The 13,982-nt window shown below is 42.7% G+C and overlaps 1 protein-coding gene across 1 annotated transcript; it reads right to left on the bottom strand.

Annotated features, from left to right (window-relative positions):
• Positions 1–2,465: 2,465 nt before the first annotated feature.
• fbl (fibrillarin) lies at positions 2,466–9,089 on the bottom strand. Its single transcript, XM_033980770.2, has 9 exons — positions 8,972–9,089; positions 8,273–8,374; positions 7,846–8,001; positions 7,026–7,120; positions 6,758–6,928; positions 6,176–6,308; positions 4,527–4,639; positions 3,797–3,942; positions 2,466–2,739 (listed from the first exon to the last, which is right to left on the bottom strand). The coding sequence occupies exons 1-9, from the start codon at positions 8,979–8,981 to the stop codon at positions 2,715–2,717; spliced, it is 951 nt and encodes a 316-aa protein (XP_033836661.1). The 5' UTR covers positions 8,982–9,089; the 3' UTR covers positions 2,466–2,714.
• Between the last annotated feature and the right edge of the window lie 4,893 nt (positions 9,090–13,982).

The raw sequence follows: 13,982 nt of genomic DNA, 5'->3' as shown, positions 1-13,982 counted from the left end.
TCGTGCAAAATGTGCACAGCTACTCTCCAGTTAAGTCTAGTTTAATCCAAATGAGTGGACCAAGAATAACCCTTATTATAAAAAATCTAAAGCCACTTCTGCCATTTGGTTATTTATTTAACTAATCAGCATGGTGACAGGGATGCACTGCTTAAGGAAAATGCAAACAGGAAGCCAATTATGAAGCAATAGAATCGATGAAGGCCAAGCCCACAGATGAATTGTAGGGGCAGACTACAAATGGCATCTTTTAGCATGTCACCTAAAGTGTAGAACTAAACTATTTATGAGCAGGCCTAAAAGAAACAAGCGGTTAGTCCCAATTAGCAGGTCAAGTAGGCTTCTTAACTAGGCTAGTTTGAGTTTTGTTGTGCTCGCTAAAAGTTTGATCCACTATGTAGCAGTTACTGGACTGTTCTGGTCCTGCTTTACAGATCGAGTGCAATCCAGCTTGCATGTGATTTCTACAATGAGACCCATGCGCAGGTGACTTGATGGCAAGATGACTGTATAGATATAATGTGAACAAAAGCTTTGCAGGGCACATGTGGGTCGGAGCAGCCTGTGTGAAAAGGAGCACAGTGCAGGTGTGATGCTGGTGATTTTTGTTAATCCTGGATCATCAGAGAGACGTGCTCCACTCGGGGGCAGGGTAGGGGCTGGGGCTCATGCGGTAGATATGGGTAGAGACACAGAAAGGTTGCAAAAACGCACTAGCTGCATAAGCAGGTAAAGGCACAACAAAAGGCCGTCTAAAATGTGCACAAGTGGATCACTGGACATAGCCTATATGCGACAACTAGAACGGTAGATGAGCGCAGTTTCATAAGGAGCCTGGCCCAGTGCATCTGCACAAACCAGTATCAAGGCAATGTGCTGCCCGGCTCCCTGGTTCTGATTGGTGTTCTGTGGCGTGTGCCTCCAGCACAGATGACATGGCTACTCCTCACACGAAGCGGCCGTTCACTGGGCTGTCCACAGGATGCTCAAGCCTGGTACTGACGGGGCGAGCAGCAGCTGGTGCTGTCTCCAAAACACTCGGGGTGGTTTACCACTCAGATAACTAACGTTACTAATGAGCCTTTGACCACATCTTTGTCACAATGTGCATTTGCTGATGGAACGGGTAGGGTCGGAGGGAGGACACAGAGGAACGGGCCCGCCTGAGTCACCGGTACCGGCCTCATACCACGAGCCCGCGCTGCATTAGCACTAGAGAACGCCCAAAGCAGTACCGGCTTTTACCGGACAATACAGCACAATGCTCACACTTACCTCAGGCGGTGTGTCGGTGCCAGTGCCGTGTAGCAGCCATGATCGGAACCAGCTCTACCTGTCCACACGAACCAACCCCGTCGGGTCAGTAGTCCTTCTCCCACCAGTGTCCAAATCCCCACGGTGTCTTCCAATACAAGGGCCGATAAATCCGATGGTGCCTTTGCCAAAGCGCGGTGCGTGTGGCACCAAGGTGCCGCCGGAGACGGACTCCTGTCACCGGCTCAACTTTAGCTGTGAGCGGCCACTGACAGCTCCAACTGACCGCTCCTGCTCAGCCCTCCGCTTATCGACGTACACCTTTACTGAAGCCACAACAGCAGCAGTCGGTCCAAGAAAAACTAACCCACCAGCATTACTAATATTTATATAAATAATAATTAACGGAACTAGCTAGCTGTTAGCTAGCATGCTAACGGTCCATAAAAACGCTGCCATTGAAACAGAGGAAGACTGTCCGCTCAGTGCAGTCTGCTCGGAGGTGAAGCCGGCTGTTAGAGCTCGGAAAACGGCGAGAACGGACAATAAAAGCCAATGTTATCGCTAAGGCTAACCGGGCAGCCCCTCTGTGGTGGTAACATCGGTCACAGTAGAGGGGCTGCACTGAGCGCACTCCCGACGCCAGGCGAGCACGGCCCAGCGCGCTCCACAGACGGTTCCCACAAAATGGCTGCCAGATCCCAGCACAGAGCAAAGTGCTGCTAAAGTTAGGTTTGGGTCCACATTTGTTCTGTGGCCGCAAGCAGTACACGTTTTATGAGCTTTGCTTGCAGCTACATGGTCGGGGATTATAGCACACACGTCTGACCCTTCTTTGACAACTTAAATTTAGACGTGCCACAAAAATGCAGGTTTCTTTGAATATAAAGCCCCCTCGAGCAACAGTTACACTATGTTCACTGGGCATCTACTGCAAATGTAAGGCACAAGGCAGTACCAGTCATCAGGCAAAAAGTGTGTCTGCTGAAGCTCTAGCAGCAGACTATGACTGAATAGAGGCACAGAGACAAGGTGATTAACTCTTGACATAGACTTACTCCAGTCCAAACCCAAAAGACCCATCCCATCCTACAGATGATATTCTCCAGGTAGGCTACTGTGTCCACCAGCTTTTCCTTTGCACACTAGAATCACACTTAATGCAAAGGTTTTTCTAATATCCTCTACCAAAAGTACACACAACAAATTATGGCAGCTCCAATAGTTTTTAATAAAGTCTGTACATTTCATTTGTCCATTTAGCTACAAAATCCAGAGCAGTTCACAAAACAGCCATATTAAATGTACTGAAAAGGACTTCTTGACCAGAAATATCGGGAAAAAAATACAAAAACAATAAAAGCAATATACATGTCATAATTAAAAATACAAACTACTCTCTGCTTTAACTGAAAATGCTTCAACAGATCACAATGACAGAAGATCCCACTCCATCCACATCACTTCTTCTGCTTTGGAGGAGGTCTAGAGAAACAAGAGAAACACGTTAGGTAAACTCATCTTTACCCCTCACTTTCATTTTGAATCTCATATAGGCTTATTTTAAAGACCCAATCCATTTGCTCACACTTAAAGGCCCTGTACACGTTTTTTCCCCATGTGTTTGAGCAAAATTCGTCTTACCCCAGTACAGATAGATTGTATAAACTACTCCTGAGGTCAAAAAAGTCTACTGAATGCAGTCCATGTCCATTTAGAAATAATTTGAATTTTATTGTCAGATTTTCAAGATGTCTATGTTGGCATGCTAGTTGTTAGCTAATAAATGCGTACCACTGCAAACTACTTAAAATGAATTAGTTATGTTCTTCCAAGTTTTAAAGACTGTAAAAATCAGGTATAGTGCCTTTAAAATAGGCTGCCTATAGCTTGGCAGAAATTGAGCATAAATGAAACAATGATTACACAATTAAATCCACAAAAGCAAAATCTAAAAGTGGATTAAAACATGTGATTATGCTCCACCATTTCCACATTTAGAGGCTGAACAGTGTCCTACAGTGGACACTAGGGGGCGCACCTGAACAGAAGCTCAATGTGCTGGACCTCCAGCTCAATTAGGAATCATTAGATGTATTTTACTTTTGATGGACAGAGGTCTATGGTTTGGGTACTGCTGCTGAATTTTACTATTCAACTTTTATTTAATCCAGGGGTGTCTCTCATGGAGCTCAACAGTCCCGCCAACTTCGAAGTCGGCTCTGGTTCCAGAAGTAAATTTTCCATGTATTTTTCCCATAGAAAATATTAAAATATTATATTTAAGTTCAAAAGCGCCGTGGAGGCTAACCAGCTACGTGCTAACCAATATCCATGACAGTTATTTTCAGTCCAAAAAGCACGTTTAAAATCCAAGATTCAGAAAAATGTTGTAATACCTTTTATAAAGTTTCAGAAACAGATGTGTATTTTGTTATCACATAGCTTTTTAGCCCAGTCTCTACAGGAGACTTTGCTGATTTGGGCAGGTGGACATGTTGTGATCCTGAAGGAGAGGTCAAATTGGGTGAGTAGTACACACCTGTAGATGCCTACCACCACAGCATGGTCCCTCTCATAGGGCTCTAGAGTGAGCTGCTCCTGGGGCTTCATGTTCTCAGAGCTCATCTTTTTCACCTCAGAGGCAAAGACTGCCTCAGGGGCTGCCGTTGAGTCTATACAGTTGGCCTGGAAGTAGAGACAGAAGATGGGTCATGTAGCTTTCCTCCATAACTTCAAATGTTATTTCATTCACAGGTGCCAAGTATCAATGGGTTTAGTGTGCTGGTTAGTGCAAGAGCTCGCTCAGCAAGACTTATGCCACACCGCTACTGTCAAATTCTCTTTGTACAGTCCTTTTACAATATTCAGTTCATTATCACAATATCTCAGTATAAAATTGTACATGCACATGTACTTTTGGGAGGGTACTATATTTATATGGGTTATAATGCAAGTTCATTTTATTTGAAGTATTTGAATTTGGTTGATAGATACACAGTAAAAATATGAAATTTTTATCATTTTTATTTTAACTGCATTTCGATTAGACATTTCTACTGCTGGTCAGCTCTATGCCTGTAACAAAAAGAATATTGCCTTGGGGATGAATAAAAGTAATTATGATTCTGAATAAGCAAAAAAAGTGGAAGATACCAGTAAGTGATGGACAGTACCCATCATTGTAGTTTTGCTTCAGGCTGAAGCAAACTGGGGCTAGTATAAACCAAAAACATCTATAGTAAAGAGCTTCCCATTTGGCAGCAGCTTACCTTTATGGAAATGACAAAGTGTCCACCATTTCTAAGAAAGTTGTGAGCATTCAGAGCTACAATTCTGGTCTGGTCAGGCTGCGCTACGTCTGCAAAAATGACATCCACCATACCTGCGGAGGATAAGATGAATTTGTTTTTGTTACTGGCAATGTAAACAATTAACTATTGTATCTACTAGCAGGCTGGACAATACAATATGAGGTAGGGTATCGGAAATCAGAATCATTCACAGGACAGAAAGGAAAATTTCCTGAATAGCTTTAGAATGATATTGAGCTGCATCAGACAAGTACAAGATCACATAGACTAGTATACACCCATGGACCACTATGGAACATACCTGGACCACTGAGGGATTACACAGATATAAGGACACATGGGAATATGAAAGAACCATGATCTAATAATGAAAATCATTATATTGTCTAAAGAAATTGTGTTTTATTCTCATTAATTGTATTCCTTAATATTGAAATTGTTTGAAATGTTAGTTTCATTGCAACACTAATGTGAACTACTTTGAGAGCAGTGTTTCTGGGTGTATGCAGAGACTTAGCAGGGGCACTTGAAATGGCTTCAGATTTTAAATTTCATAAATGTTCTTTGTAGAAAATTTTGCATCAAGATTGTTTTGCTGGATTTGAGGCATCAAAAGTATTAAAGGGACTGTACCTGGTTTTAATGTATTCTTGTCAATATACATGCTCTTTACGTCATTCATTGCACTGAGTGGAACAAGCTGCTAGATAAGAATTTTTTTTTGACTAAAGTAATTAAATTAATTCATCTATTAATTTTGCAAAGCATTTTGTCAGGTAATACAAAAGCTACTGACAGGGTCACTTTTTTCATCCAATCAGGCACATTGTTAATAAGAATCATGGTAAACCAACTGCCTGACACTATCCTAGACACTTGATTCTCTGTCATGGTGCATTTTCAAGAGTGACAAAGTAAACAGTTGATGATTTGAGAACTATAAGGAAACAACCATGACACTACCCCAGACAGCTGTTTCTGTGTCATGGTGCAATGTCACAGTGGCAGAAAGGACAAAATATAACTGACAATATAGCTATTACTAAAGTGAACAGATTTGTCTAGTGCTTGAGTTAAGAAGTGTGAGACAAAACTTTGTTGCCAACAATTCCGAACCTTTTTTGTGTTGTGTACCCAAAATCAATATAACAGAAGATAAAATATTTCAGGCCAGGATGGCATGTGCCTCCAGAGGGAATGATACATACCCCCTAGCATGCACTACTTGTGCGGGTGGCTGCCGTGTACGAGGGCTGTCAGAAGTATCACAAATCAGATGCTAATCTTGACTAAAATTAGTGTTGAAAAGTCACATTCAAGGGACAGAAATTAACCTTTGTTGACTAGCTATAGAATGATCTTGAGCTGAATAACAACAAGTATAAGGCTACATATACTAATATATACCCATGGACCACTATGGAATCTACCTAATTACAGATGTAAGGCCACATGGGAATATGAAAGAAAGAATTACCATTTGATGTGGAACATCACATTCTATTGTCTAAAGAAAGTGTTTAAATTATTGTTGAAACTGGTATCAAGTTTATGCCTTAGTATAGAAATTGAGTTTAAAATGTTGTCGCGACAAGACTAGTACATACCCACTAACATGCGGTACTTGTGCGGGTGGCGGGCGTCTTCAATGATGGGGATGATGTTGGTGCGCTTCTTCGCCACGTTGAGGAGGTCTCTGCCTGATCGGTGAGAGAATTCCACTGCGTATACCAGCCCTTCCTGCAGGCATCAGACCAAAAATACATTTAATCCTGGTGCTGCCAAACTTGTTTTATATAGAACAATGAATGCCTCTTTCAGAAGGTATTTGGACTTTGTTGGCGATGTTTGTTTTTTATGTGTATTGTATTTTGAACAGGGCACCCATGAAAAAGAGCCCAAGTGCTCTCATTGGGTTCCCAGATAGATCAAGATAAAGGTGGATAAGGCTGCTGTATGTGATTGGTCATTCGTACAAATGAAGTTTAGGAACAAAGCTTTGATTGGATAGTATGATAGTGAGGATTTAAGGTTAGGAGAATAGTTAAGGTTAGGAATAGGGCTTAAGATAGTTTGCCTCATCCTTCCAGAGCAAAATATCTAGCACCATCTTAATTTGAAGCAAACAGCTAACACAGAGATGATTCTTAGCCTGTATGATGAGAGTAATATAGAGTAGTCCTGCTCACTGGGCCAACGATGTCTGACACATGGGACACTGTGGTTCCCGAGGCGGCCCCCAGGTACATGACTTTGGCCCCTGGTTTAATATGGATCTGATCCACTCCTCCCAAGATGGCTGCTGCCAGCTTTGAGCGGAACGGGTTCCAGGCTCTGTATTCAATCTTTGTTTCTCCTTCCTATAGATGAACAAGAACAACTGATTATATAAAACACATTTCATAAAGATGTTTGGGGGATTCAAAGTATTTCAAAGACTTGTACAAGGTGAGTTACCTCCACACTGATCCTCTTCTCCCCATATACAGACTCTCCTACCACCATGTTCTTTGTGACAAGAGCATCCTCTTTGCCTCTGCAGATGAACACACCTACACACACACACACACACTTTTTACAACATGGCAGGTTCAAACAGTATATACAGTTTGTACAGCAGGAGTGTAAAAAACATTTTTTCCAAGAGGGCCACATCTTGAAACATATTCAAAGCCAAAGTGCCAAAGATCTGTGGCTAATATGGGTGCATATAACATAGTTTTGACAGAGCCCTCATAGCTTTGATAAGTTGATATTAGGTCAGTATCATTCAATGTGACGTTATTAAGGTTATGGTGATAAAATTAATTTAATTTGCTGTAAAATATCTGCCTATGATCAGTTTGGCCAGTTCTGTGCTAGGTCTGAGGGTCAAAAAATGGTCTGACCCCCAGGCCATAGTTAGGAAATGCCTGCTCAGTAGAAAATGTTAAAGGCACAGTCTATGTTAAAGATTAAGTTTTGGTTAACGTTTTGTAGATCTGCAGCAGCTGCTTCATTATGACAGTTGCACTCACATTTCTGATCAGAAAGAAAATTATTGAGGTAAACAACAGACTATTCTGTTGGCATCATAAACACATCTTTACATCAAGATAACTCATGAATCCATCATGTAAATTAAAGAACAGGTTCAAATATTGTTTACTCAAATGTACATAAAAGTGAGAAAATGTAGTGTGTGTGTGTGTAAAATGCTATGAAATAACATACTTGCTCCCCACTGCAGAGAAGTCCCTTTGGGATTATTTCACATGCATGCTGTAAGTACTGGTACCTTCATGTCTGTGGGGTTCCACCAGGACCTTCCTGCCTCCGCCAAAGCCTCCCCTGCCCCCTCGGCCACCTCTGCCTCCACCACGGCCCCTGGGGGTCCCTCTGCCTCCTCCACGGCCCCGGAATCCTCCACCGTCTGGAGACTTGAATCCTCCTCCTACACAACACAGCCTGCGTTACAATGGCCTCTCCACTTGTGTGAACACATGTGATGAGCAATAACATACTTTACAACATCAACCATGGCTGAAGTATGTGTGTACAACAGACACCCGTGTAATACACAGCAACATGAAGTTCACTACAATCTAATGACTCCTTAATCATAAGATTTTAGTATTGTACTGTGCCCAATACACCCAGATGAGTAGGCCTACTGTGCTTGTGCTGCATCACTACCCCAGTGATGCCTGGTGAGGGACACTTACCTCGGCCTCCTCTGAAGCCGCCGCGGCCTCTGTCCCCAAAGCCGCCTCTGTCTCCAAACCCTCCGCGTCCGCCTCCTCTGCCTCCACCACGAGGACTGAACCCTGCAACACACACACTGCTCACTCCTGCCCCTGCTGGACAAATAACCGCTTCACTTAACTCAACTTAACCCAACCTAAATCGAACTAAAACCACCACGGTCCGTAGTTTGAATCTAGGCTCTTCAGGAGCAGTTGTTGGGAGTATTTGTCTTGAAAAAAGAAGCAAAGTTTTGCCTTGAACAGTGCGACATAATGCATCTTGTACAGCAGAATCAATATACTGACGTTTGTAAGATCTTTTCATTTAATTTGTGAGAAGTTTTCGAAAGTGTTTGATAGTGACTGTGCACACGAACGTGCGCACTCAAAAATCACTCAGACTCCGCGTCCCCGACACAGGTCCATCATTTCTGACCCAAACTCTACTATAACGTGCTCAATTTGACATGCATCCCACAAATTGTTACAATATGTGTGGTTCTGATGAACATTTTCAAGGCAAACCAAGAGAATACTCAGAGACGAGACACGTGTTTGGAGGAGCTATGGTTTCCCATGACGCGGTCTTTTGTGCGGTTCATGGACATCACGCACTTAGACCCACTCCTGAAACAAAAATAACATAACGAACATATAACTCAATATGTCTGCACTTACCTGGCCTCATGTTGTTATTGTGACAAGTTTAAAGCGCGATTCTCCTCCTGCGCGTGCCTCTGACCAGCTGCGCGCACAGAACACAAACTACTCACACGTGCTCGCGCTCGGAGTCTGCGCACTGAGCGTCCGGGACGAACCCGAGAGGAGTAGACTGCCCCTGCTGTTCAGGCGGGTGCACAGCAGAGCGCAGTGCGCATGCGTGTTTACTGGAGTACCGACTAACAATGTTAAGAGCGAGTGTTCCTCTAAACCAGGGGTGTCCAAACTATGGCCTGGGGGCCAAATGCGGCCCTCAGGCCTCCTGCTGAACCGGCCCAATTGATCATAAGCAGTACTTTTAACAGCAAATTAAACAATTTCTAACACTATAACCTCACACATCACATTGCAGTGTGATACACACCTAAAATGTGTTTTAAGCCGTATTAATATACAGCAGCTGTGTCAAAGATGTGTTTATAGCATTGCACTACATTGATCACTGGAATATGTTTTAAGATGTGGCCCTCAATAAAAAAAATTAAAAATAAAAAAAATAAAAAAAAAGGTTGGGCACCTCTACTCTAAACCATAGAGCATAGTACACGTAGTAAACAGTAAAAGAGCTTTCAGTTGAATTGCCTCTGGTCCCGTTTACAGACTTAAGTAGCGGCGCCTCTGAGGTCCGTTAGTTGCGCACTGTCTGACCCCTGCTGGATTTATGAGAGAACTGCAAGATACACTGCGCTGACAACGAGGCTCCTCGTGGTGGCGCCACATCATTGATTTAAAACATTACATTTTTATTTAAATCATTTTAGCATATTTTGATATAGTTTGATCATTTGAATCAAACATGTGCCTGACTTAGACACAGGTCACATCATTTGGAGCAGTTGTCATCAGCTCACACAGTCCTCAGGCTCTTTCTCAGAACACTGGACACAGCTCTCATTCACAAACACACATGATCATAGAACTCAACTTGTTTCTTTCCAATACCACAGGTCTGGTCAGACTTTGGCCCAAACTCTGTCATTTTCAATATAGACACTTAACATAAACGCATAAAACAGCGTCCCTCCATCTGTCCCTCATCCTCACGAGTGAGGGACGGAGAGAGGGTGAGACTGACAGGCGGATCAGTGCAGCGTCTGCAGTGATGCAGCCATTGTGGTGAAGAAGGAGCTGAGTCGAAAGGTAAAACTCTCGATTTACCAGTCACTCTATGTTCCCACGCTCACCTGTGGTCATGAGCTCTGGGTAATGACCGAAAGGACAAGACGAGCGGCCGAAATGGGTTTCCTCTGCAGGGCGGGTGGGCGCTCACTTAGAGATAGGGTGAGGAGCGCAGTCACACAGGAGGAGCTCAGAGTAGAGCCTCTGCTCCTCCACGTCGAGAGGAGCCAGCTGAGGTGGCTTGATCATCTGTTCAGGACGCCTCCCTAGGGCATGTCCCACCAGAAGGAGGCCCCGGGGAAGACCCAGGACACACTGGAGGGACTATGTCTTTTGGCTGGCCTGGGAACACCTTGGGGTCCCACTGGAGGATCTGGAGGGCATGTCTGGGGTGAGGGAAGTCTGGGAGTCCCTGCTTAGACTATTGTCCCCGCGACCCGGCCCCCGATAAGCGGAAGAAAATGGATAGATGGATAGAACAGCTGCAAGTCCAAAATCAAAAAAGGATTTCACGCACAAGTCAAACAGGGAAAACAGTTTCAGCAGAGACAATATGAAAAGAGACTTGACGCAGGGTATGTGAGATGTGTAAGTGTCTGAACACATCACATATTGCAAAAGTACTATTAATGTATTTGCTTTTCCATCATATTTCAATTTTCTTCAGAATAAATATTTTTGATCAAATACTACAAAACCTGGTCTTCGGTTGTTAAAGTATACATTTAAATGAAATATTTCATATAATAAAATATAGACAAAAAAGAAGGCTTTTCCAGCCCCAGATTCATGTGTGTAAAGAGTGAACATGAGTGTCTGTACTACACCACCACCTCTCTGTGGTCACTGAGAGCAGGACTAAAGCTTTTGAGTTGCTCTGTCAAATGAATGAAAGAGCACAGACACATGACCACAGTCTGAGTTTTCATGGTGAAAATGGTTTTGGAGGATGATTGTTCAGTTTTCTAAAACTGTATTTTGCTGAGATCAAATTTTCTTTATGAAAACTGTAACACTATTTAGGATTTTCTGTGCGATATTTTCAGTTTTCAATGTGTCAAAGCGACTGAAAAAAACAAATTTAAATACCAATGGATGGACTACAGTTTTTAAAGTAAAACATTTCTGCACAAATTCCAAACTTGCCACTCAAGGAGTAAAGACTCGGTTCATGTTGGCACAAACTTATATCCATCGTCAAGGATTAATTCTCACATCAAAACTACAAAAATACTTTCTGCAGAATCACGAGGATTAACTACTTAAACACAGATTACCATTGCACTATGCAAGTGCTATAGTCTGTATCTAAACACTGCACAAAACTGAACATGCAGGAATCACAACATGAGGAGAAGTTACAGTTTTTCCCCCCACTTTGACACATAGCTCATGTAGAATCCCCTACTATGTTAAGATTTCCTAAACACCATTTAATTGCAGCAAAATACAGTTTTTCATTCAAACTGATAGATTGTCCCCTAAAGTTTTCCCATCTAAACTGTCAGACTGTGGTCATGTGTCTGTGCTCTTTCATTCGTTTGACAGAGCAGCTCAGAAGCTTTAGTCCTGCTCACAGTGAGCACAGAGAAGCACGGCTGTAGTGTAGCCTGCCTTTGGGGTTCACACTTTACACAAGCATTTGGGGCTGGAAGAGCTGTCTTATGTTGATATAGTCAAACATTGTTGGAAAAAAATGAATCAAAATAAATGTACATATTTCTGATCTGCACATGGTTTTATAATATTTTATCCAAATGCTTATGCTGAAGAAAACTGAGAGATGTTGGATCATCAAATACATCAACAATTTGTCATACATAATGTGTATGTGTTATGGAAAATCAAAAACATTTACACCAACAGTACATTGGACATATGGCTCTGTAGGCCACCGTAGGATGTCACACTGTCGTGGTACTGACTCATGTGTGAAATCCTTTGTTGATAAATTTTGAGTGCTCACAAATAGTTGCTTTTTACTATTATGTTTGAGTTTCTACATTAAAACTGACAGAGTTTGGGCTAAAGTCCTTAAGCACGTGTGAACAGACCTGCAGTATAGAAATCTATGGAGTTCTATGATCATGTGTGTTTGTGAATGAGAGCTGTGTCCAGTGTTCTGAGAAAGAGCCTAAGGACTGTGTGAGCTGATGACAACTGCTCCAAATGTCCTAGTCAGACACATGTTTGATTCAAATGATCAAACTAAATCAAATTTCAAAAAATATTCTGATTGAAAAAACTGTATTTAATGTTTGTGAGCTGTACTGTCCAGTGAATGAACGAGCACAGAAAAGACATGACCAGAGTTTGGTGATTCATCTGTTGAATTCTGTTGAGCTAAAATCATTCAAAGAAGAGTCATTCTGTGTGAGCTGTTTTGAAAATGTCACTTTTGAATGAAGTGTGTCAAACTATTAAAATTCAATATTCAGAACGCAGGGCAATAAGAAAAGGCTGTGAAAAAGTGTTTTTTTGCTCCTTTCACTCCACCCCACTGGGGCCAGAGCACTGGAAACATGTTCCTGAGGGACAGTCACAAGATCCACCCACCATGTGTAGACTCTGAGGATTTTGGGAGCTAAGCTTAAACGTGGAGAGTTGCTCTGCAAACTGCAGGATTATTGATTAGGCCACAGTATAAAAGACTTTCACCACTATTGATGCAGATCCCACAGTGTTCGCATGTTCATGAGAGAAGAGCTGATTTCTTCCACAATGGGGAAACTGCAATGATCCAAGAACAGGAAAAAGCCGTGTGTAGTATAAATATTGGTTGCCTCATGTAGCTGCAGTTGTATGAGCCCTCGAGGTCTTTCACTACTGGCTTTTCATGATTCTACTCTTGATACTGACTACTTCTGAGAAACAAAACATGTTCACCTACATCATGTATCCTGTATGTGGAGGCACCGTTTTGATGAGGGAAAAATAGGACTTATTCAGTCAACTTCTATAAACTACGTAAAGCAAACACGTGAGGATTTGCAAAAGCTGCTTCTCCCATACACCTGCACACAAGTGTCACCCAGAAGGCCTCTGTAGCACCACCGTACAGAGTGAGATGTTCTGAGGAGGAGATGGAGCAGAGTGAGATGTTCTGAGGAGATGGAGCAGAGTGAGATGTTCTGAGGAGATGGAGCAGAGTCAGATGTTCTGAGGAGGAGATGGAGCAGAGTCAGATGTTCTGAGTAGGAGATGAAGCAGAGTCAGATGTTCTGAGGAGAGTGAGATGTTCTGAGGAGGAGATGGAGCAGAGTGAGATGTTCTGAGTAGGAGATGGAGCAGAGTGAGATGTTCTGAGTAGGAGATGGAGCAGATTGAGATGGATGTGTGCTGTTTGTTCCACTCTTTCACTGCTCTCAGGGTTTAATGGTGGAACATTCAAAGCCGTTCCCTCGAGTCCAGCGCTGCAACTACAACAAATCAATGCTGTCCCTATTCCTCCTTTGAAATGAGCATGGGTTGTCTGTCTCTTAGCAACGGTTGTCACGACCACGGAGGAGAAGGGTCTTTGCGTTACCATGGAAACAGTTACCATAGAGGATGTTAGTATTCACGTCCTCCTGTCTCTTTTATTATCATAAACGCTAAATAATAGGTGGGTCAGTATTAGCTTTATATTAGACTAACGAAAAAATATTTAAGATGTCCACTCAAGTCCCAGTGGGAGAGTGGACTGTTCAGAGAGAGCAGGACACACGGAGCAGATCACAAAGATGTAGATCTGCAACGAGGGTGTAAAGGAAAGGGAGAGGAAGAGGGAGGAGAGAGGGAGGAGAGAGGGAGGGGGGGTGCTGAAGGTAGAGAGGGGCAGGGAGAGAGGAAAAGAACAGAGGACAGAGGA

This window comes from Periophthalmus magnuspinnatus, chromosome 16 (assembly GCF_009829125.3).
Source record: "Periophthalmus magnuspinnatus isolate fPerMag1 chromosome 16, fPerMag1.2.pri, whole genome shotgun sequence".
NCBI lineage: Eukaryota > Metazoa > Chordata > Actinopteri > Gobiiformes > Gobiidae > Periophthalmus > Periophthalmus magnuspinnatus.
Note: the sequence above shows the minus strand (reverse complement) of the source record. Positions and strands in the feature narration are given on the sequence as shown.